The 22,131-nt window shown below is 46.3% G+C and overlaps 1 protein-coding gene across 1 annotated transcript in view; it reads left to right on the forward strand.

The window, feature by feature from the left end:
- Positions 1-21,345, forward strand: part of SAE1 (SUMO1 activating enzyme subunit 1) — a 58,704-nt gene extending 37,359 nt beyond the window's left edge. The window contains exons 6-9 of the mRNA XM_069746795.1: positions 3,354-3,459; positions 12,741-12,885; positions 20,726-20,795; positions 20,885-21,345. Of these exons, the coding sequence (XP_069602896.1) occupies positions 3,354-3,459; positions 12,741-12,885; positions 20,726-20,795; positions 20,885-20,980 (417 nt within the window). The 3' untranslated portion in view covers positions 20,981-21,345. The remainder of the gene's footprint in view (positions 1-3,353; positions 3,460-12,740; positions 12,886-20,725; positions 20,796-20,884) is intronic.
- Positions 21,346-22,131: the final 786 nt, after the last annotated feature.

Consider the following 22,131-nt stretch of genomic DNA (forward strand, 5'->3'; position numbering starts at 1 on the left):
TGTTGATGAAGCTTGTAATTGATTTTTTTTCTTATTTTATAGCCCAGGTAATTAATTATGAGCAGCTAATGAAGCAATTTACTTACTAATGCCAATCATTTATGTACGGTACATGCAAGTGAGGATATTATCTGGCCATTAGATCGCTCCATAATAAACAGCTAAACGTGGCCGTAGGGTAGGATGGGGCATATTGTATTTCCACATGCTCAATCATTCGCACTCAAGGAGATAATGCATTGTATATCGGCAGCAAAAACTATCCCCAGGTTTATGATAGTATTCACTTCACCACCGCTGCGGAACCAGACATAACACTTTTTTTTTGTAATCCTGACCAGGCTCTTAAAGGGGATGTCCATAACTAAATTATTTATTTTACTATGAGCCAAAACACTAAGAGATAGGTAGCTGCTATCTCTCTGCCTGTCCTACCCGGTGCTGGCTCAGAACAGTCACTGACCGCTCCTGCCAGCAATTCGCAGCTCTTCTATTGGGCTCTTGGCGACGGGGGCGTGATTTCTGACGTCATGCTCATTGACAGCTGGCTCCCCGCAGTTAGGCAGTAGGGAGCTGTGGACAAGGTATGATTGTTGATGTCATGCTCATTGACAGCTGACTCCCTTCTGCCGAACTGCGGGGATCTGGCTGTCAATGAGCATAACGTCAGCAATCACACCCTGTCAATCAGCACGACTTCAGCAGTTACGCCCCAGAAATGACGTCCGTGGAAGCCACAGAATCGCCGTCAGCAGCCGTGAGTGACCGATTTGTGCCGGCAGAGAGCGGCGCTGGACAGAACAATCGGGTAGTTTGCAATCATCTGCATGTCAGTTCTCAGCCACGTAGTAACAAATTAATATACGGTAGTCCTGGAGAGCCCCTCTAAGGTTGGATTTATACATTGGTGCTTTGTTTTTTGGGGGGAGTGAAGGAGGATTGTCTTTTTACAAGCAGAGCTCTGACTATGACTATGGTTTGTTGTCATTTTTTTCCTTCTAGTCTTGAAAACCTGAAAAATATTATAAGCCAATGCATGTAACAAAAAAAGATACTAAAAGTGCACTTAAAAATGCCATGAGTTTCCATCTTCTCTTCTTCCTCTTTTTTTGCTGTGGGTCTTCACGTGACACATCTGCAGAGGATTATATCTGAATATATCTAGATTTCACACTTTGCAATTGAACGTGAGAAATCTGCAGCAGCCATGCAACAAAGTCTGCAGAAAAATGCACTTGTGGTGCTGGGAATGATTCCTGGCTTGTAGCCTAAATGCTCCTTTTAGAAGAACTGACCGACTTTTAGAGGGGTTGACCACTAATAAAATGTTATTCTGCAAAAGGCCCAATGGCGGTCTTATAGCACCACTCCAGTGTATATAATTTTTTTAAATTTATTTCTCAGCCGGGTTGGTATCACTAATTTCTGTTCCCTGCCCTTAGTAATATACTTACCAGCCGCCGTCTTCCGCTCTTCCCGGTGTCCCACCGGTCCCGTTCCGCCATCTTGTGAACGCAGCTCCTGACCAGTCACAAGCTCAGTGTAAGTCTATGAGATCCTCGTTCTGGCTCGCCATGAGTAGAAGTGGCTTCCGGTCCGGCCTGCCAACACTGGAGCGATCCGGCAGGTCACAATGGAGCTACATCAGGAACAGCAGAAGACGGCGACCGCTCAGTATTTTACTGCGCATACCACTCCGGAGGTCAAATAGAAAAAAATACATTGGAACTGTAAATTAAATTAAAACCCCAAATTACCTTATTGTAACCCTGGTGTTCCTCTCCACTGCTGCCCATGTCTCCCGCCAGTCTACTTGCTTCGTTGCCTCACATGACTTCTGCAGCCAATCAGCACTCACCGATTGGTGATAGCGGTACCGTTCCATCACGGCCAGAAATGAGTCTTGGCTCTGCCTTCTGACTTGGATGGAACTTCACCACTGCAGCCAATCAGTGGTCGTGGATTGGCTGCAGCAGTCATGTGAAGTTCCTTGCAGGGAGAGGAAGTAAGTAGACCATCGGGGAACTGCAGAGGTACAGCGGGGATCCAGTGGGAATATCTTTTTTTATATAACTTTGACCATCATGGGGTCTACTGTAGACTAATACTAAGGACAAACCCTTTATCTTTTAGTTTTTTTTTTAATTTATTTTATTCACTTTGCAGAAAAAAAAGTAATTGTTCCTGTGTTAATTTTTGTGTTGTCATATCACAGCTTAATGAGGCAATATGGCGATAATTATGTTCCGCCGTCTCCTGGTAAAAATCTTCATTCATTGGTAATCTTGACCTTCATCTTGGGAGCGTCATTACCGATGACACTGGTTCACCTTTCCCAGTGAGGCGGATCCTGTGTCACCCGGCCGGTGAAGTCTGGACGAGTTCTCCTCCGGGCTACTGTCATCCACAATAGGGCTTCATTAGCGTCTAGTAGACCTGTTGTTTGCCGACGCGTACACTCCTAAGACGTTCAGACGCCCCCGATCCTCACTATTAAACCAGCAGGTTTCAAGTCAAGAGGTCAAACCACCTGGGGGCCGAGCCGGACGGGGAACAGAGGCGGCTTTGTTGTATCTGGGGGGATTATGTCAGCGCAGGTCGAGAGGAGCTCGTCAAATATGAAAGGAAAGTTGAATTGAACTGAAAAAGTCACTTGGATTTTTTTTTTTCCCTGTGAAAGATGCACAGATAATTCTGCTGATTTATGCAGTTATCGGGGTTTTCCCACAGAAGTCTTCTATGAGTGAGGGTCTGACTGCTGGGACCCCGCCGATCCTGAACATTCAATGACCAGTGCTGGAGGACCAGCGTTACATGGTTAGATTAAAAACGCGTGCAGTTCTTCATTTTCCCTGCGGAGGCGCTGCAGGGATAACTAACCCTTGTTGCCTGATTGCAGCTGATCTCTAGAGTCTTGGCAATCATTTTATAGTCCAAAGACCCTTCTGGATTATCAATAGTGGGCAACCCCCCCTTTTAAACACTGACGATGGTGAATATTGATCATTGTGTCGGTGGCCAGCTGAAGACCCCCTGCTTGATCCAAAAATTTGTCACAGTTGTCAAAAAATAATTCTAACTGTATAAAGTTGGCGAAAAACAAAGTCTAAGAGAAAGTAGAGCACGATGTCCTTAGCCGCGGGAACGCTCAGTCTCATTATCCACCAGTGACATTGCAGCGGCCCCAATCAATGTTCCTCTCGCTGTCTAAATGTTTTAAAGAGCTCAGAGAGGGGCGCGAAGGGGAGGGGAGGCCTCTGCTTAAAAATGACAGTCAGCTCAAGTTTTCCCGAGAAAACATTCCCAGCGCGACTCAAAAACTTCTCCGCTTTTTTTTTTTTTGTCCTTGTCAGAAAGTAGAGTTCTGCCAGTTGAAGGACGCCCTGGAAATCGACTGGAACAGCGAGAAAGCCAAAGCTGCGCTCAAGAAAACGCCCGCCGACTATTTCCTCTTACAAGGTAAGAACTAGATGATACTGAGCTTCTAGAAGGAAAACTTTTTTTTATATAGTGTTTTTAGGAGGGTTCAGTAGAAGATCCCCAACGTACAGCGGTCCTGGACGTCCATGCATTTAAATGGCTGCTATGTAATAACTTCTTTTTCCTCCTATGGCTGCTATGTTATAACTTCATTTTTCCTCCTGTGTATTCTGACCGCAAAACTGGCTAGGACTCGGCTAGGAGTAGGCTATGACTCAGTTCGGCTAGGTCTCGGCCCGGCTCGGTCTCGGCTAGGTCTCAGTTCGGCTTGGTCTCTGCTATTACTCGGTTCGGCTAGGTGCTATTACTCGGTTCGGCTAGGTGCTATTACTCGGTTCGGCTACGTCTCGGTTATTACTCGGTTCGGCTAGGTGCTATTACTCGGTTCGGCTAGGTGCTATTACTCGGTTCAGCTAGGTCTCGGCTATTACTCGGTTCGGCTAGGTGCTATTACTCGGTTCGGCTAGGTGCTATTACTCGGTTCGGCTAGGTCTCGGTTATTACTCGGTTCGGCTAGGTCTCGGCTATTACTCGGTTCGGCTAGGTTCTATTACTCGGTTCGGCTAGGTCTCTGCTATTACTCGGTTCGGCTAGGTCTCAGTTCGGCTTGGTCTCTGCTATTACTCGGTTCAGCTAGGTGCTATTACTCGGTTCGGCTAGGTCTCGGCTATTACTCGGTTCGGCTAGGTGCTATTACTCGGTTCAGCTAGGTCTCGGCTATTACTCGGTTCGGCTAGGTGCTATTACTCGGTTCGGCTAGGTCTCGGCTATTACTCGGTTCAGCTAGGTGCTATTACTCGGTTCAGCTAGGTCTCGGCTATTACTCGGTTCGGCTAGGTGCTATTACTCGGTTCGGCTAGGTGCTATTACTCGGTTCAGCTAGGTCTCGGCTATTACTCGGTTCGGCTAGGTGCTATTACTCGGTTCAGCTAGGTCTCGGCTATTACTCGGTTCGGCTAGGTGCTATTACTCGGTTCGGCTAGGTCTCGGCTATTACTCGGTTCGGCTAGGTGCTATTACTCGGTTCAGCTAGGTGCTATTACTCGGTTCGGCTAGGTCTCGGTTATTACTCGGTTCGGCTAGGTCTCGGCTATTACTCGGTTCGGCTAGGTGCTATTACTCGGTTCGGCTAGGTCTCGGCTATTACTCGGTTCGGCTAGGTGCTATTACTCGGTTCAGCTAGGTCTCGGCTATTACTCGGTTCGGCTAGGTGCTATTACTCGGTTCGGCTAGGTCTCGGCTATTACTCGGTTCAGCTAGGTGCTATTACTCGGTTCAGCTAGGTCTCGGCTATTACTCGGTTCGGCTAGGTGCTATTACTCGGTTCGGCTAGGTGCTATTACTCGGTTCAGCTAGGTCTCGGCTATTACTCGGTTCGGCTAGGTGCTATTACTCGGTTCAGCTAGGTCTCGGCTATTACTCGGTTCGGCTAGGTGCTATTACTCGGTTCAGCTAGGTCTCGGCTATTACTCGGTTCGGCTAGGTGCTATTACTCGGTTCGGCTAGGTCTCGGCTATTACTCGGTTCGGCTAGGTGCTATTACTCGGTTCAGCTAGGTCTCGGCTATTACTCGGTTCGGCTAGGTGCTATTACTCGGTTCGGCTAGGTCTCGGCTATTACTCGGTTCGGCTAGGTGCTATTACTCGGTTCAGCTAGGTCTCGGCTATTACTCGGTTCGGCTAGGTGCTATTACTCGGTTCGGCTAGGTGCTATTACTCGGTTCGGCTAGGTCTCGGCTATTACTCGGTTCGGCTAGGTGCTATTACTCGGTTCAGCTAGGTCTCGGCTATTACTCGGTTCGGCTAGGTGCTATTACTCGGTTCGGCTAGGTCTCGGCTATTACTCGGTTCGGCTAGGTGCTATTACTCGGTTCAGCTAGGTGCTATTACTCGGTTCGGCTAGGTCTCGGTTATTACTCGGTTCGGCTAGGTCTCGGCTATTACTCGGTTCGGCTAGGTGCTATTACTCGGTTCGGCTAGGTCTCGGCTATTACTCGGTTCGGCTAGGTGCTATTACTCGGTTCAGCTAGGTCTCGGCTATTACTCGGTTCGGCTAGGTGCTATTACTCGGTTCGGCTAGGTCTCGGCTATTACTCGGTTCAGCTAGGTGCTATTACTCGGTTCAGCTAGGTCTCGGCTATTACTCGGTTCGGCTAGGTGCTATTACTCGGTTCGGCTAGGTGCTATTACTCGGTTCAGCTAGGTCTCGGCTATTACTCGGTTCGGCTAGGTGCTATTACTCGGTTCAGCTAGGTCTCGGCTATTACTCGGTTCGGCTAGGTGCTATTACTCGGTTCGGCTAGGTCTCGGCTATTACTCGGTTCGGCTAGGTGCTATTACTCGGTTCAGCTAGGTCTCGGCTATTACTCGGTTCGGCTAGGTGCTATTACTCGGTTCAGCTAGGTCTCGGCTATTACTCGGTTCGGCTAGGTGCTATTACTCGGTTCGGCTAGGTGCTATTACTCGGTTCAGCTAGGTCTCGGCTATTACTCGGTTCGGCTAGGTGCTATTACTCGGTTCAGCTAGGTCTCGGCTATTACTCGGTTCGGCTAGGTGCTATTACTCGGTTCGGCTAGGTGCTATTACTCGGTTCAGCTAGGTCTCGGCTATTACTCGGTTCGGCTAGGTGCTATTACTCGGTTCAGCTAGGTCTCGGCTATTACTCGGTTCGGCTAGGTGCTATTACTCGGTTCGGCTAGGTGTCGGCTATTACTCGGTTCGGCTAGGTGCTATTACTCGGTTCAGCTAGGTCTCGGCTATTACTCGGTTCGGCTAGGTGCTATTACTTGGTTCAGCTAGGTCTCAGTTCGGCTTGGTCTCTGCTATTACTCGGTTCAGCTAGGTCTCGGCTATTACTCGGTTCGGCTAGGTGCTATTACTTGGTTCAGCTAGGTCTCAGTTCGGCTTGGTCTCTGCTATTACTCGGTTCGGCTTGGTCTCGGCTATTAGTTCGGTTAGGTCTCGGCTAGGACTCAGTTCGCAATTTAAGGTATTTCTTGGTCTGATTAGTGATGGTCATGGCACTTTTATTACCAAGTCCGTGGCACATTGGGGGCATCTGTCATCCTGAAAGTATAGAATAGATTTCAGGGGGTGCTGGCTACTTGTCAGAGTCGAATTTTGCGTTTGGGTGGTATTTCAATGTTCTGATAAACTATATGGATAAAAAGTATGGGAGTGCATCTCTTAACCTCTTAATGACAGCTATACCCATCAGGAGTGGGCTGCTGTTTCCCGCACCATGACGGATCTGCTAGTCACGATGATCTTGTAAGTACTATTGTCGAAGAGATGGCGGCTAAAGGTGCCGGTGATAAACAGCCTGGACCCCCGCCACAACCGCTGGCAGCAGAGTCTCCACCGATGTCAGCAGTGTAACCCTTTAAATGCTGCACTCAAAATGATCACGACATTGAAAGTGTTTGATAGAGGGAGGAAACTCTCCTGGCTTCAGCCCATTGTGCTCCTGCAGGGATCAGTGACACATAAATCCCTTTTATGATGTTAATTTAATTCTACTGCATGGTAAATGGGGTATGAAAAATATATTGCAAAGAACAATAGTAGAAAGTAGTAGCAAAAATTATTAGAAAAAAAATGTTAGAACCGTTAAAAATGCATGTGCGAAAAATCCCCAAAATGTTCCTGGGGTGAAAATATCCCAGTCTTGAACTGGTTAAGGGGTTAATCATTACCACGTAAAGTTAGAGGGCGAGGTCGCCAAGTGATGACCCCATCAGACCTCCTCTGGTATAACATCAGCACAAACTGCACCCCCGGGGGAGCTTCATGGCTGAGCAGCTGCGTGCAGCCTTACATCACCAAGCACAATGCAGAGTGTCGGAAGGAGTGGTATAAAGCCGCCACCTCAGGACTCTGGAGCAGTGGGTACTTTATATTCCAACACTGTGGAATAACACAAAATATCAGAACAGAACCTGATATCCCATATAAACCAGTGGGTACGCTCTCACGGATGTGTGGGGTATACCTCTGTAGTATATGGTAGCGTATGTTGCCCATAGGTTCCCACGTTAAATGAACCCCACACTGCCCAATGTAGGATCCAGCTGGATGAGCTGCAGGTATGTGGTGCCAGTGCGGGGCATTTGTTGGGCCTTTGGTGCCATCTCTGTAGGACGGGCGTATGGCAGAGCTGCAGTGTGTGCTCCTTGGTATCCAGCCCCCTTCTCCTGCCTGATTTCTGAAGCTCTAACATTCGAGGTTTTTTTTTTTTCTCTTATCATAATGTTTGTCCATGTTTATAAAACTTCCTTCCTGCTGCCGTCTGCCAGGCCCACTCCACCCCCACGTGGCAACTGGACTCCGAAACGGTGCTGAAGGGCGTCCTTGTGTTCTGCCAGGCCCGGGTGTGGCGTGCACCTGCTCCGCTATTCTGGGTTTCCTGTGCTGGGACCTGCAGGAGGGGTACGGGTTGGACGTACATTCCTCCCGAGCCTCAGCCGCGCTCGCTCCACAAGCTCTAAAAGGGTAATTCCAGGTTCTGGTTTGAGCAAAATTTCACACCCATCCCTGTGGTCCAGTGGTGTCTATATTAGTGGATCATTTGGGGCGTTTTTGTCGCCCAGCAAGTCCAGGCAGGGCGAGAGAGCACCAGCGATTCTAGGAAAGTACAGCAGATTTGACCGGTCTATGTAACCGCTGCTGTTACAGCTTCACCGGCAGCAGCTTTTTTTTTTTTTATAATTTTTTTCACAATGGCAACCCACCATCTGAGTCCCCTGTACAGCCGCAGGAGATGGGATGGAGCGGAGGTTGAGCATGCTCAGTGCTGCTGCATCCGAGCTTGGCCTTGCCGCGGCGGTACAGGGGGCTCGGGACCCTATTCCATTGATTGACTTTCCAAATGTATGTGAATATTTGGGCCATTTTCTGCTTTTTCCGAGCCACGTTCTGAATATTACACCAGGTCATCCAGAGCCTCCATCCTGCCACCAATGCTGATCTGTGTAAATATGGCGGCGGTCAGACGACAAGTTCATTCATCCATCTGCAGCTTTGGGTCGTTTATGGACGTGCATCTCTCCTGGTTTACGGGGATGTGCCACCCATAATATTTAAAGGACCCTAAGAGCAGTGTGAACTGTCAGCTCTTCTTTTCTCCTTGCATCACTCTGTTATTCCTCCTGGAAATACATGAATAAATGATCTGGGTGGTCCGCTTCCCCTCGTGGAGCGGCTGCGTCCCTACGCACACCCTTAGTTGTGACTGGATAGTGAGGAAGCGTGTAGATGCGTGACCGAATGACCTGGGTAGCACCCATTTTCCAGGAGGAATAACCGAGGACCTGCCGAGTTGTAGGAAAAGATGTTTCAAAGTGGTTACTTTAACAGACGTCCGGATGTTCAGATACATCCATAGAACAATCACTCGAGCCCCATAGAAGTCAATGGATGGAGTTTTAGCCTCTGCAGAATGTTATGAACTGACCGCAAGCAGAGTTCTTGCACCGCACTAGCTTCATTAGCGCAGGATCGTGCCCGCTGCCTCCCCTCGCCTCTGCAGGCAGATATTGCCTCCATTGTTTTTGCAGGACGGCTGTGCAGCGGGCGAGGTGGGGACGGCACGTGCTCGGGGGGTCGGGACCTGCCCTTTCTGGAAGATGAGCCGCAGAAGCTGCTGTTATTTTTGGATGCCCTCACGCTGCTGTCGTCTAAGCCTTGGGGGAAGCGATAAGACAGATGCCACCACTCCCTCCCAGCAGACTCCATTACTTTATTTGCTTTGGGCATGTGTCCTGAATTATTATTTTTTTTTTTCTCACTTGAACAATGAATAATATCCCGGTCACAGTAAAGATGAGCATAAACAAGAGGGGCGAGAAACCTGAGCGCCAGGCGGGGTGGGGATGTATTGTCCTGGGACCTCGCTGCTCTTCTGCAATTAATAAAAAAATTATTGACTCCGGGGGAAGAAAAAAAATCAGTTTACCTTTCCTCTAGTTGTGGTTAGTTCCATAGACAAGGGAAAGTCTTAAAGGGGAATCTGGTAGTAGGATCGTTCCTCCTAAATCGTCTATATGGACATGTAGGTCATAGGAAGGTGAATAAAATGATACCTTGATATCTGCGATCCGATGTCTTTATTCCTGAGGAATCCACATTTTTCTTATTATGTAAATGAGCTGTTAAGATCTCTGGGAGGGACATAGATCTCCCCAAGACAACGCCTCCAGAGCTTATTGTAAATGGAAGGAGGTGTTACCAGTGTGAGACATGTAATGGCTGACAGTCTGGAGGAAAATTATCAGACAGATCTATGTCCAGCCCGTAGATCTTAAAGGGAACCTGTCACCCCGTTTTTTCAGATTGAGATATAAATACTGTTAAATAGGGCCTGCGCTGTGCGTTACTATAGTGTATGTAGTGTACCCTGATTCCCCACCTATGTTGCGCAATACATTACCAAAGTCGCCGTTTTCACCTGTCAATCAGGCTGGTCAGGTTGGGTGGGCGTAGTGACATCGCTCTTTTCTTCCCCAGCTTTCCGTTGGTGGCGTAGTGGTGTGCGCATGTCGCAGTGACGAATCCACTGCGCGCACGTGAAGAAGCAGCGCGCGATCTGCACTATTACCCCCTGTCATCGGTGGGGGCGGCCATCTTCCTGGTGCCGCGCGTGCGCAGATGGAGTGCTCTGCTGCACGGGGCTTCAGGAAAATGGCCGTGGGATGCCGCGCGTGCGCAGAAGAGATCGCGGCGGCCATTTTCCCAAAGCCGAGTTTGCATCTCGGCTTTGGGAAAATGGCCGCCGCGATCTCTTCTGCGCACGCGCGGCATCCCGCGGCCATTTTCCTGAAGCCCCGTGCAGCAGAGCACTCCATCTGCGCACGCGTGGCCCCAGGAAGATGGCCGCCCCCACCGATGACAGGGGGTAATAGCGCAGATCGCGCGCTGCTTCTTCACGTGCGCGCAGTGGATTCGTCACTGCGACATGCGCACACCACTACGCCACCAACGGAAAGCTGGGGAAGAAAAGAGCGATGTCACCACGCCCACCCGACCTGACCAGCCTGATTGACAGGCGAAAACGGCGACTTTGGTAAGTTATTTCTCAGCATAGGTGGGGAATCAGGGTACACTACATACACTATAGTAACGCACAGCGCAGGCCCTATTTAACAGTATTTATATCTCAATCTGAAAAAACGGGGTGACAGGTTCCCTTTAACGTCGGTGTTTGTGGCTCTCCCCATTGCTGAGTTTCCAAGGCAGAGCCACATGCCCCACAGCCGCCTTCTGTCCAGAGTGTTGTGTAGGGGGAACGGGAACCCCGATTCTTCCCTTAGGAGCAGATTCCACTATCTGGACTCCAATCTATCAGGCCTTTATAACCAGGAGGCAGAAATGACCTTTAACTTTTATTGTGGCTCTTGGAAGTGACGCAGTGTGGCCCTCGGAGGGGAATAGTTTATGCTTCCTTGGCATAGATCATGAAGGAGGAGGTGTGCGCTTTATGGCAGCTGCAAATTGGAGCAAAGTCGTGTGAACTGCCCTCATAGAGACCCCACGAGCACTTGGCCGAGCTGAGCGGTCAGTCTACGGGGGCGATAGATGTCATTGATCTGACATGGACGGGCGTCTTTACCTTTTTTTGTCCCCCCATTGAAGCCACGTGCACGCTCAGTCAACCACGCACATATGGCGGGCAGGGGAAGAGAAGCCATTTGACGGAAATACTAAATGTCAATCAATTTAAAAATATAGATCATAGATTTTGTGTAGTGTTTTGGAGTTGATTCTGTTTAGCCCCTTTCTGAAATAACCAGGGAGTGACAGGAGAGCTGCATACACTAGCTTCTGTGATGGCTCTGCACATTCTGTCCTTGTCTGTACAGAGCAGCTGACAAATGAGCTGCATGAAATGTAAGATGTCGGCCCCTTTTATGCACTCCGGGGGCCATTATGAAATCTGGATTATTCACATATGGATCTAAATTTCCCTAATACCCAGATTGTCTTTAATTTAAGAAAAAGGCTCTTGATTTAAAGTAATGGTTGGAATGTTTAATACTTAAAGTTACAGGATGACTTGCTTGTAATGTAGCTATATAAGAGGCTCGGCCTCTTCTGTTACCAGTAGGGGGCAGTGCAGCCATGAGACCCCCGCACGCTGCCTCGTGTTTGTTTCTGGATCCAGCGGCTATGAGACGACGGTGGTCTCCCACGTCAGGGGCTTTATCTCCACCATCTCCCATGATAAATGCGGCTCAGATTTTCCGTCCGAATATGTAAGATTTGCATTTGTCAGCCGCCAGTGTCTAGAATCGGTCTGCAGGGGAGGAGGGGAGGCTGTCACCAGACAATATAGGATGGATACGTCCAAAGGGCTGATCAAGTCAACATGCGAAGCCATGAGGCCCATTACTCGCTGGGTTTAGGAAATTGAATGGGCCTAAGTCCCTAAAAGTAATGTTTCCATCTTCATAGCTGGATGGTGCTTGTAAATACAAGTGATTTTGCCATTTACCGCTTATTAACATTTTTAACCGTCTTTGAGATATTAACATTTTCCTTTTGATGACCGCACATTGCTTAGGACACCGACCACCGCTGCTTGATAGCAAAATGTGTGCAGTACTTACAATCTGTTTTCTTTTGAGCTTGTAAGCACTGTTTGGATCAGGATCGCTGGAGTGTGACGTTACCTCCTAATCCTGGCAGCTTCATCATGGTGCTTTCTGGCAAAATGGCAGGGGTGGCTGGCTGCTTAGGCAACGGGCCATGAAGAAAACTGTTACTAGCTCCAGAACGGCTGCATGTTTTAAAAAGCAGTAAATTGCAAAAGTGCTTCTTATTACAATCTCTATCCAACAATATCCATTTATGGGGATGGTTATAATTCTTTAAAGGGATATTCCAGCCAGAAACCTACTGGATAGATGAATGGGAAGCCCGATCACTAATCTTGAGAACAAGGGACACCTGATCCTTCAGCCACAAGACCACTACTCCATTCTAACTTGTAGTGATAGTCTTCCAGCTTGGCGGGACCAGTGGGGGTCCCAGTGACAGCCACATTGATCTAGCTGAATGTGACTGGCTGGGACACTCTATTAAAGGGGTTCTTGGTTATAGAAACCTCACTTCCACATACCCTATGTGGGAATTCGGAGTTAATAGAAGAAGCCCCTTCATTGTGGATCCTAATATCTCTACAATCTGCTTTATTCCAGTTGTAAAGGTAAAATATAATGTCCTCTCTCCTATAATCTAGTGTTCCCATCCTTACTGTCTCTACAGTTATAATGAAGTTCCGCACAGACAAGGGAAGAGACCCCCAGCCCGGCAGCTTCCAGGGGGACTGCGAAGTGTTACTGCAGATCCGCAACGACCTGCTGGACTCAATGGGGGTCAACCCCGATCTGCTGGCCGAAGACTTTGCAAGGTAATTTGCCGAGTGTATACCACCCCAAAGAGAGTCTGAGAGGGGCCGCACAAAGCCCCTCAATAAAGGACAATGGTTTTCTTTTGGTTTTTATAATATCTACCTGTATTCTAATATATATAATACAGTCATGAGCAAAAGTATTAACACCCCTGCAATTCTGTCAGATAATACTCAGTTTCTTCCTGAAAATGATTGCAAACACAAATTCTTTGGTATTATTATCTTCATTTTATTTGTATTAAATGAAAAAAAAAAAAAATTGTCCTAAAGCCAAATTGGATATAATTCCACACCAAACATAAAAAAGGGGTTGGACAAAAGTATTGGCACCTTTTGAAAAATCATGTGATACTTCTCTAATTTGTGTAACTAACAGCACCTGTAACTTACCTGTGGCACCTAACAGGTGTTGGCAATAACTAAATCACACTTGCAGCCAGTTGACTTGGATTAAAGTTGACTCAACCTCTGTCCTGTGTCCTTGTGTAGCATAGCATAGTTAGTAAGGCCGAAAAAAGACATTTGTCCATCCAGTTCAGCCTATATTCCATCATAATAAATACCCAGATCTACGTCCTTCTACAGAACCTAATAATTGTATGATACAATATTGTTCTGCTCCAGGAAGACATCCAGGCCTCTCTTGAACCCCTCGACTGAGTTCGCCATCACCACCTCCTCAGGCAAGCAATTCCAGATTCTCACTGCCCTAACAGTAAAGAATCCTCTTCTATGTTGGTGGAAAAACCTTCTCTCCTCCAGACGCAAAGAATGCCCCCTTGTGCCCGTCACCTTCCTTGGTATAAACAGATCCTCAGCGAGATATTTGTATTGTCCCCTTATATACTTATACATGGTTATTAGATCGCCCCTCAGTCGTCTTTTTTCTAGACTAAATAATCCTAATTTCGCTAATCTATCTGGGTATTGTAGTTCTCCCATCCCCTTTATTAATTTTGTTGCCCTCCTTTGTACTCTCTCTAGTTCCATTATATCCTTCCTGAGCACCGGTGCCCAAAACTGGACACAGTACTCCATGTGCGGTCTAACTAGGGATTTGTACAGAGGCAGTATAATGCTCTCATCATGTGTATCCAGACCTCTTTTAATGCACCCCATGATCCTGTTTGCCTTGGCAGCTGCTGCCTGGCACTGGCTGCTCCAGGTAAGTTTATCATTAACTAGGATCCCCAAGTCCTTCTCCCTGTCAGATTTACCCAGTGGTTTCCCGTTCAGTGTGTAATGGTGATATTGATTCCCTCTTCCCATGTGTATAACCTTACATTTATCATTGTTAAACCTCATCTGCCACCTTTCAGCCCAAGTTTCCAACTTATCCAGATCCATCTGTAGCAGAATACTATCTTCTCTTGTATTAACTGCTTTACATAGTTTTGTATCATCTGCAAATATCGATATTTTACTGTGTAAACCTTCTACCAGATCATTAATGAATATGTTGAAGAGAACAGGTCCCAATACTGACCCCTGCGGTACCCCACTGGTCACAGCGACCCAGTTAGAGACTATACCATTTATAACCACCCTCTGCTTTCTATCACTAAGCCAGTTACTAACCCATTTACACACATTTTCCCCCAGACCAAGCATTCTCATTTTGTGTACCAACCTCTTGTGCGGCACGGTATCAAACGCTTTGGAAAAATCGAGATATACCACGTCCAATGACTCACCATGGTCCAGCCTATAGCTTACCTCTTCATAAAAACTGATTAGATTGGTTTGACAGGAGCGATTTCTCATAAACCCATGCTGATATGGAGTTAAACAGTTATTCTCATTGAGATAATCCAGAATAACATCCCTCAGAAACCCTTCAAATATTTTACCAACAATAGAGGTTAGACTTACTGGCCTATAATTTCCAGGTTCACTTTTAGAGCCCTTTTTGAATATTGGCACCACATTTGCTATGCGCCAGTCCTGCGGAACAGACCCTGTCGCTATAGAGTCACTAAAAATAAGAAATAATGGTTTATCTATTACATTACTTAGTTCTCTTAGTACTCGTGGGTGTATGCCATCCGGACCCGGAGATTTATCTATTTTAATCTTATTTAGCCGGTTTCGCACCTCTTCTTGGGTTAGATTGGTGACCCTTAATATAGGGTTTTCATTGTTTCTTGGGATTTCACCTAGCATTTCATTTTCCACCGTGAATACCGTGGAGAAGAAGGTGTTTAATATGTTAGCTTTTTCCTCGTCATCTACAACCATTCTTTCCTCACTATTTTTTAAGGGGCCTACATTTTCAGTTTTTATTCTTTTACTATTGATATAGTTGAAGAACAGTTTGGGATTAGTTTTACTCTCCTTAGCAATGTGCTTCTCTGTTTCCTTTTTGGCAGCTTTAATTAGTTTTTTAGATAAAGTATTTTTCTCCCTATAGTTTTTTAGAGCTTCAATGGTGCCATCCTGCTTTAGTAGTGCAAATGCTTTCTTTTTACTGTTAATTGCCTGTCTTACTTCTTTGTTTAGCCACATTGGGTTTTTCCTATTTCTAGTCCTTTTATTCCCACAAGGTATAAACCGCTTACACTGCCTATTTAGGATGTTCTTAAACATTTCCCATTTATTATCTGTATTCTCATTTCTGAGGATATTGTCCCAGTCTACCAGATTAAGGGCATCTCTAAGCTGTTCAAACTTTGCCTTCCTAAAGTTCAATGTTTTTGTGACTCCCTGACAAGTCCCCCTAGTGAAAGACAGGTGAAACTGCACAATATTGTGGTCGCTATTTCCTAAATGCCCGACCACCTGCAGATTTGTTATTCTGTCAGGTCTATTAGATAGTATTAGGTCTAAAAGTGCTGCTCCTCTGGTTGGATTCTGCACCAATTGTGAAAGATAATTTTTCTTGGTTATTAGCAGAAACCTGTTGCCTTTATGGGTTTCACAGGTTTCTGTTTCCCAGTTAATATCCGGGTAGTTAAAGTCCCCCATAACCAGGACCTCATTATGGGTTGCAGCTTCATCTATCTGCTTTAGAAGTAGACTTTCCATGCTTTCTGTTATATTTGGGGGTTTGTAACAGACCCCAATGAGAATTTTGTTACCATTTTTCCCTCCATGAATTTCAACCCATATGGACTCGACATCCTCATTCCCTTCGCTAATATCCTCCCTTAAAGTGGACTTTAGACAAGACTTTACATAGAGACAAACCCCTCCTCCTCTCCGATTTTTACGATCCTTTCTAAACAGACTGTAACCCTGTAAGTTAACTGCCCAGTCATAGCTTTCATCTAACCATGTCTCGGTTATTCCCACTATGTCAAAGTTACCTGTAGATATTTCTGCTTCTAGTTCTTCCATCTTGTTTGTCAGGCTTCTGGCGTTTGCGAGCATGCAGTTTAGAGGATTTTGTTTTGTTCCAATCTCCTCACTGTGGATTGTTTTAGAAATGTTCTTACCTCCCTTCAGAGTATGTTTTCCTGGGTCGTCTTTGTTCGAGTCTAATGTTTTTCTTCCCGTCCCCTCTTCTTCTAGTTTAACGCCCTCCTGATGAGTGTAGCGAGTCTTCTGGCGAATGTGTGTTTCCCAGGTTTGTTGAGGTGTAGTCCGTCTCTGGCAAGGAGTCCATCATACCAGTAATTCACACCGTGGTCCAGGAATCCAAATCCTTGTTGTCTGCACCATCGTCTTAGCCAGTTGTTTGCATCAAGGATCCTGTTCCATCTCCTGGTGCCATGCCCGTCTACTGGAAGGATAGAAGAAAAAACTACCTGTGCATCCAGTTCCTTTACTTTCTTCCCCAACTCTTCAAAGTCCTTGCAGATTGTCGGTAGGTCCTTCCTTGCCGTGTCATTGGTGCCAACATGTATCAGAAGAAATGGGTGGACGTCCTTGGAGCTGAAGAGCTTTGGTATCCTATCGGTCACATCCTTGATCATCGCACCTGGAAGGCAGCATACTTCTCTTGCAGTTATGTCCGGTCTGCAGATGGCTGCTTCTGTGCCTCTCAGTAGTGAGTCTCCCACCACCACCACTCTTCGTTGCTTCTTGGCTGTACTTTTTGCTGTCACTTGTTGCTGTGTGCCCTTTTCTTTTTTGCTTGCTGGTATTGCTTCATTCTTAGGTGTGCCATCTTCATCCTCTACAAAGATTTGATATCGGTTCTTCAGTTGTGTGGTTGGTGATTTCTCCATGGTCTTCTTGCTTCTTTTGGTCACATGCTTCCACTCATCTGCTTTTGGAGGTTCTCTGACACTTTTTTCACCTTCTGTGACCAGTAGAGATGCTTCTGTTCTGTCTAGAAAGTCTTCATTCTCTTTGATGAGTTTCAAAGTTGCTATTCTTTCTTCCAGACCCCGCACCTTTTCTTCTAAAAGGGCCACTAGTCTACACTTCTGACAGGTGAAATTGGATTCTTCTTCTGGTCGATCTGTGAACATGTAGCACATGCTGCAGCTCACCATGTAGGTTGTCACATCTGCCATGTTGCTCCTAGATCCTGCTGACTTGCTGTGTGTTTTCCTTCTTGTGTAATCTACTCAGCCAAGCTCTCTTGCAATAATGTCCTACAGGCAAAAATTCGCGCGCCGTAAGGCACCTGGAATATGCAAATTAGCCTCCTGAAGCTTGAATCCCTGGTTTGGTGATGCTTTCGAAGCAGCTGGTCCCGGCTGTACCCAACGATCTTCTAGTCTTAGGGAGACTTCGCTTCTCCCAGAAGGCACCTGGAATATGCAAATTAGCCTCCTGAAGCTTGAATCCCTGGTTTGGTGATGCTTTCGAAGCAGCTGGTCCCGGCTGTACCCAACGATCTTCTAGCTTAGGGAGACTTCGCTTCTCCCAGAAGGCACCTGGAATATGCAAATTAGCCTCCTGAAGCTTGAATCCCTTGAACCACATTGAGCATGGAGAAAAGAAAGAAGACCAAAGAACTGTCTGAGGACTTGAGAAACCAAATTGTGAGGAAGCATGAGCAATCTCAAGGCTACAAGTCCATCTCCAAAGACCTGAATGTTCCTGTGTCTACCGTGCGCAGTGTCAAGAAGTTTAAAGCCCATGGCACTGTGGCTAACCTCCCTAGATGTGGACGGAAAAGAAAAATTGACAAGAGATTTCAACGCAAGATTGTGCGGATGTTGGATAAAGAACCTCGACTAACATCCAAACAAGTTCAAGCTGCCCTGCAGTCCGAGGGTACAACAGTGTCAACCCGTACTATCCGTCGGCGTCTGAATGAAAAGGGACTGTATGGTAGGAGACCCAGGAAGACCCCGAGACATAAAAAAGCCAGGCTGGAGTTTGCCAAAACTTACCTGAAAAAGACTAAAACATTTTGGAAGAATGTTGTCTGGTCAGATGAGACAAAAGTAGAGCTTTTTGGGCAAAGGCATCAACATAGAGTTTTCAGGAGAAAAAAAGGCATTCAAAGAAAAGAACACGGTCCCTACAGTCAAACATGGCAGAGGTTCCCTGATATTTTGGGGTTGCTTTGCTGCCTCTGGCACTGGACTGCTTGACCGTGTGCATGGCATTATGAAGTCTGAAGACTACCAACAAATTTTGCAGCATAATGTAGGGCCCAGTGTGAGAAAGCTGGGTCTCCCTCAGAGGTCATGGGTCTTCCAGCAGGACAATGACCCAAAACACACTTCAAAAAGCACTAGAAAATGGTTTGAGAGAAAACACTGGAGACTTCTAAGGTGGCCAGCAATGAGTCCAGACCTGAATCCCATAGAACACCAGTGGAGAGATCAGGGACCTGGAGCAGTTTGCCAAAGGAGAATGGTCTAAAATTCCAGCAGAGCATTGTAAGAAACTCATTGATGGTTACCGGAAGCGGTTGGTCGCAGTTATTTTGGCTAAAGGTTGTACAACCAAGTATTAGGCTGAGGGTGCCAATACTTTTGTCTGGACCGTTTTTTGGAGTTTTGTGTGAAATGTTCAATGTTTTGCTTTTTGCTTCATTCTCTTTTGTGTTTTTTTCATTTGACAAATTAAATGAAGATAATAATGCCAAAGAATTTGTGATTGCAATCATTTTCAGGAAGAAACTGAGTATTATCTGACAGAATTGCAGGGGTGTCAATACTTTTGACCATGACTGTATATATTATACATACACATACACACCTCTTTTTCTTCATTAAAATTGTTTTCTTAATATCTAACCTTATTCTAATTTAAATATATAAATATAATATATACATAAATTATATTTATAGTAGCATAAATGTATTAAAATAAAATATGTACAAAAAAAGTATATGTATTCGTGGTGCGTGTGTGTGTGTGTATAAATATATGTATTTGCGTATATATATATATATATATAGAGAGAGAGAGAAGTAAACTTTCACACTTGGATATTCACTGCCCAAGTGCGGACCACGATGTCCAGAACCGACCACGTGACTCTGCAGTTTCAGAACTGGATATGAGCCTGTTGAGTTTGGTTTAGGAGACCTGCCGCCGGTCCAAATACTTCTCACATGCCCTAAAAACACGTAATTATAATTCGCCCGTAGCCTTCACATTTTCCAAAAGTAGCCAATTGTCAAAATGTCACCCAGCACTTTGCGATCATGTGCACCCTCCTGCAATTTTCTATAATGGCTTGAAGTTTTACAATAAAAAATAAAATATATAAAAATAATGATTTGCATATCGGTGATAAAATGACCACAATTTAATTCCTTCCCTCCTTGGGGGTAACTAAAAAGCCATAAAGGAGGACCGATCATAGTAGCAGACTCTCTGCTTTCTTGCAGCTCTTCCTCCTGGTCCCGACAAGTGCAGCTCCTTGAATAATTTTTCGCTAAAAGTATCGTTTAAAGTCATGATGTATTCTATGCAAAGGGTTAATGCTGACCGGTCCCCTTTAAATACAGCAATGAATGAAATGAAGCCGCTAATCCATAACACACAAAATGCCCTCATTTTTCCACCATTTTGCTGCTGAAAGCTCCATATTATAAATGTCCTGCTCCGCTGTGCAGCATTACACACTGTAATATCGCCTGATGATAATAATACCGTACGGCGTCATGTAAGGTCTCATCATCCCAGCTGTGAGCACCAGGCCACATGTGGCGCCCGTACGGCATCACTCCCCACTACAATACCAGTAATTGTGTCCAGCCGTGCGCGTAATACCCACAGGAACAAGCGCCCTCGGCAGCGACAAGACCCCTGTCTATTTGGGAGCGCAGAGGGGTGAAAAGGACTCGGTATTGGGGGGCTTGGTGGTAGTGTGATTTTACACTGTTGGGGTCGTTTTTGTAGTTTTCGCCAATAACAGACCCCATTATATCACCCATACCCATATATTGTCTGAAGGTGGGCACTCGATGCACCGTGAAAACGGCCCCCATCACTTTACAATTACGGACACCGTCATTCAATGTTGCATCAAGGCATCATTTTTTGCAAAAAAAGATCAATAGTGCCCCCATCCAACATGGTATTCGAGCTCGCCTCTTCCATAACTATACGCAAAAGCCATACATATTATTCATGGACCAGTTTCCCATTGGTGGCCATGTCGGTAGTCCATGGCTGCCCGGTCCATAGCCCTGCGACCTTCCTCCATCCCAGGCGCCTCTTCAGGTCTTTACACCGTGCACGGCGCCATCTGATCCTACTATTAAAGGAGCAGGTGCGAGGCGGTTCATAGGGCGCCGCTCCGGCCGCCATGATCTACTGACGTGTCCACTTTGTCCAACCCTGGTGCACACTCAGTTCTAGCCATGGGCTCGTGCGGCCACTGCTTCATCTAAAGGTAGGTGCGAGCGGCAACTATCACACTTTTCCGGGGATATGTACCCCTTGTAATTCTGTCTTTTGTTTTTTCCTTTTCCCGCAGCTATTGTTTTTCAGAGATGGCTCCCGTCTGTGCGGTCGTAGGTGGTGTTCTGGGCCAAGAGGTGGTCAAGGTACTGAGCGCACACAGCACCTCCAGACTCGGACCCTCCAGCATCTCGGTGGGTCACTTACTATGTTTCCTATTCTTTCTCGTGGACAGGCTCTTTCCCAGCGGGACCCCCCACATAATAACTTCTTCTTCTTCGACGGGCTCAAGAGCAGCGGCATTGTGGACTGTTTGGGGGCCAAGTGGTGATCGCTGAGGGTGAACGGGGAGACGTGTGATGCTCGGACCAATTTTACTCCACTTTTTGTAGCCTTATCGCACCCCCCAGGTCATCACCTGCAGGAATAACAAAAACTGCAAACCCGACGCCGAGCCGCGACGTTCCCTCCGGGTCTCTTTATTCTCCAATAAAGATGCCGAATGAAGGTTTTGGTGAACACCGGCTCTAGGAAAACGGAAAGTGGAACGTGTTCTGGCCTCTGGGAAACCGTGAAATGTCGCACCATCCGCAATGCGTTTTTTTTTCCTGGTGTTTTTTATATAACTGGCTGTATTTTTGCTGTTCTGATTTTTATTTTTTTTTCATTTTCAATAATAAAAAAAAAAAATCGTAATGAAGAGTCTTTATCCTTACATTTATAATACATTGCCACGGCTCAGGTGGCCCCATCAGTAGCCCAAAATTACATGACGATCTGCCGTCTGCAGAGATAGCGGCAGAAGCTGTTTTCACCCATTGAAACAAATGGGAGCAATAGTCAATTTTTATTATTTTTTTTTTATGCAGCGTGTTTGTTTTTTTGCAGCAGGAAAATGTGCTGTAAATAGTAATTGTGTGAACGCAGCCTTATGCTCCAGAGTAGGATCTTATGGGTATGGTGTTCTGCATGGGTCAGGGTGAGACCACCATCAATGGGAGCGAAATCCTACGTGCAATTGGAGCATTATTGAACATGAGCGATCGCTCCTTCTTCAGACAGTGAGTGCAGCGCTGGTGGCCGACTCCCGCACTCCCATATTCGCACAGGGGGGCTTTGCAGCCATTGTTTGTGAGAATATCCGCCCGATATCCAGGTAATGGTGGCCTTTACCAAGGGGCCGTCGCTCATAGCATTCTCTAAGTGACGTGTCTTTTGGCTGCTTTGCATAGTTACCCTGTAAGCCACGCCCCCTTGGCAAATGTCCATAGAAATTAGTACATTGGGTGCAGCAGATGGGGCCATAGTGCTGGAAACATATGGCGGCTAACAAAAAAAAATTGAGGGCAGTACCAGGTATTGCCAAACCCCGGCCACTTTTTACCTGCTGACGGATCCTTTTTACATTTGCTCCTAAAACGTTTCATTGAAAATCCAATTGAAAGTGAATGGGGCAAAACTGCAACAACTTTTCAGAGATAC

Source organism: Ranitomeya imitator, chromosome 2 (genome assembly GCF_032444005.1).
Source record: "Ranitomeya imitator isolate aRanImi1 chromosome 2, aRanImi1.pri, whole genome shotgun sequence".
NCBI classification, from domain to species: domain Eukaryota; kingdom Metazoa; phylum Chordata; class Amphibia; order Anura; family Dendrobatidae; genus Ranitomeya; species Ranitomeya imitator.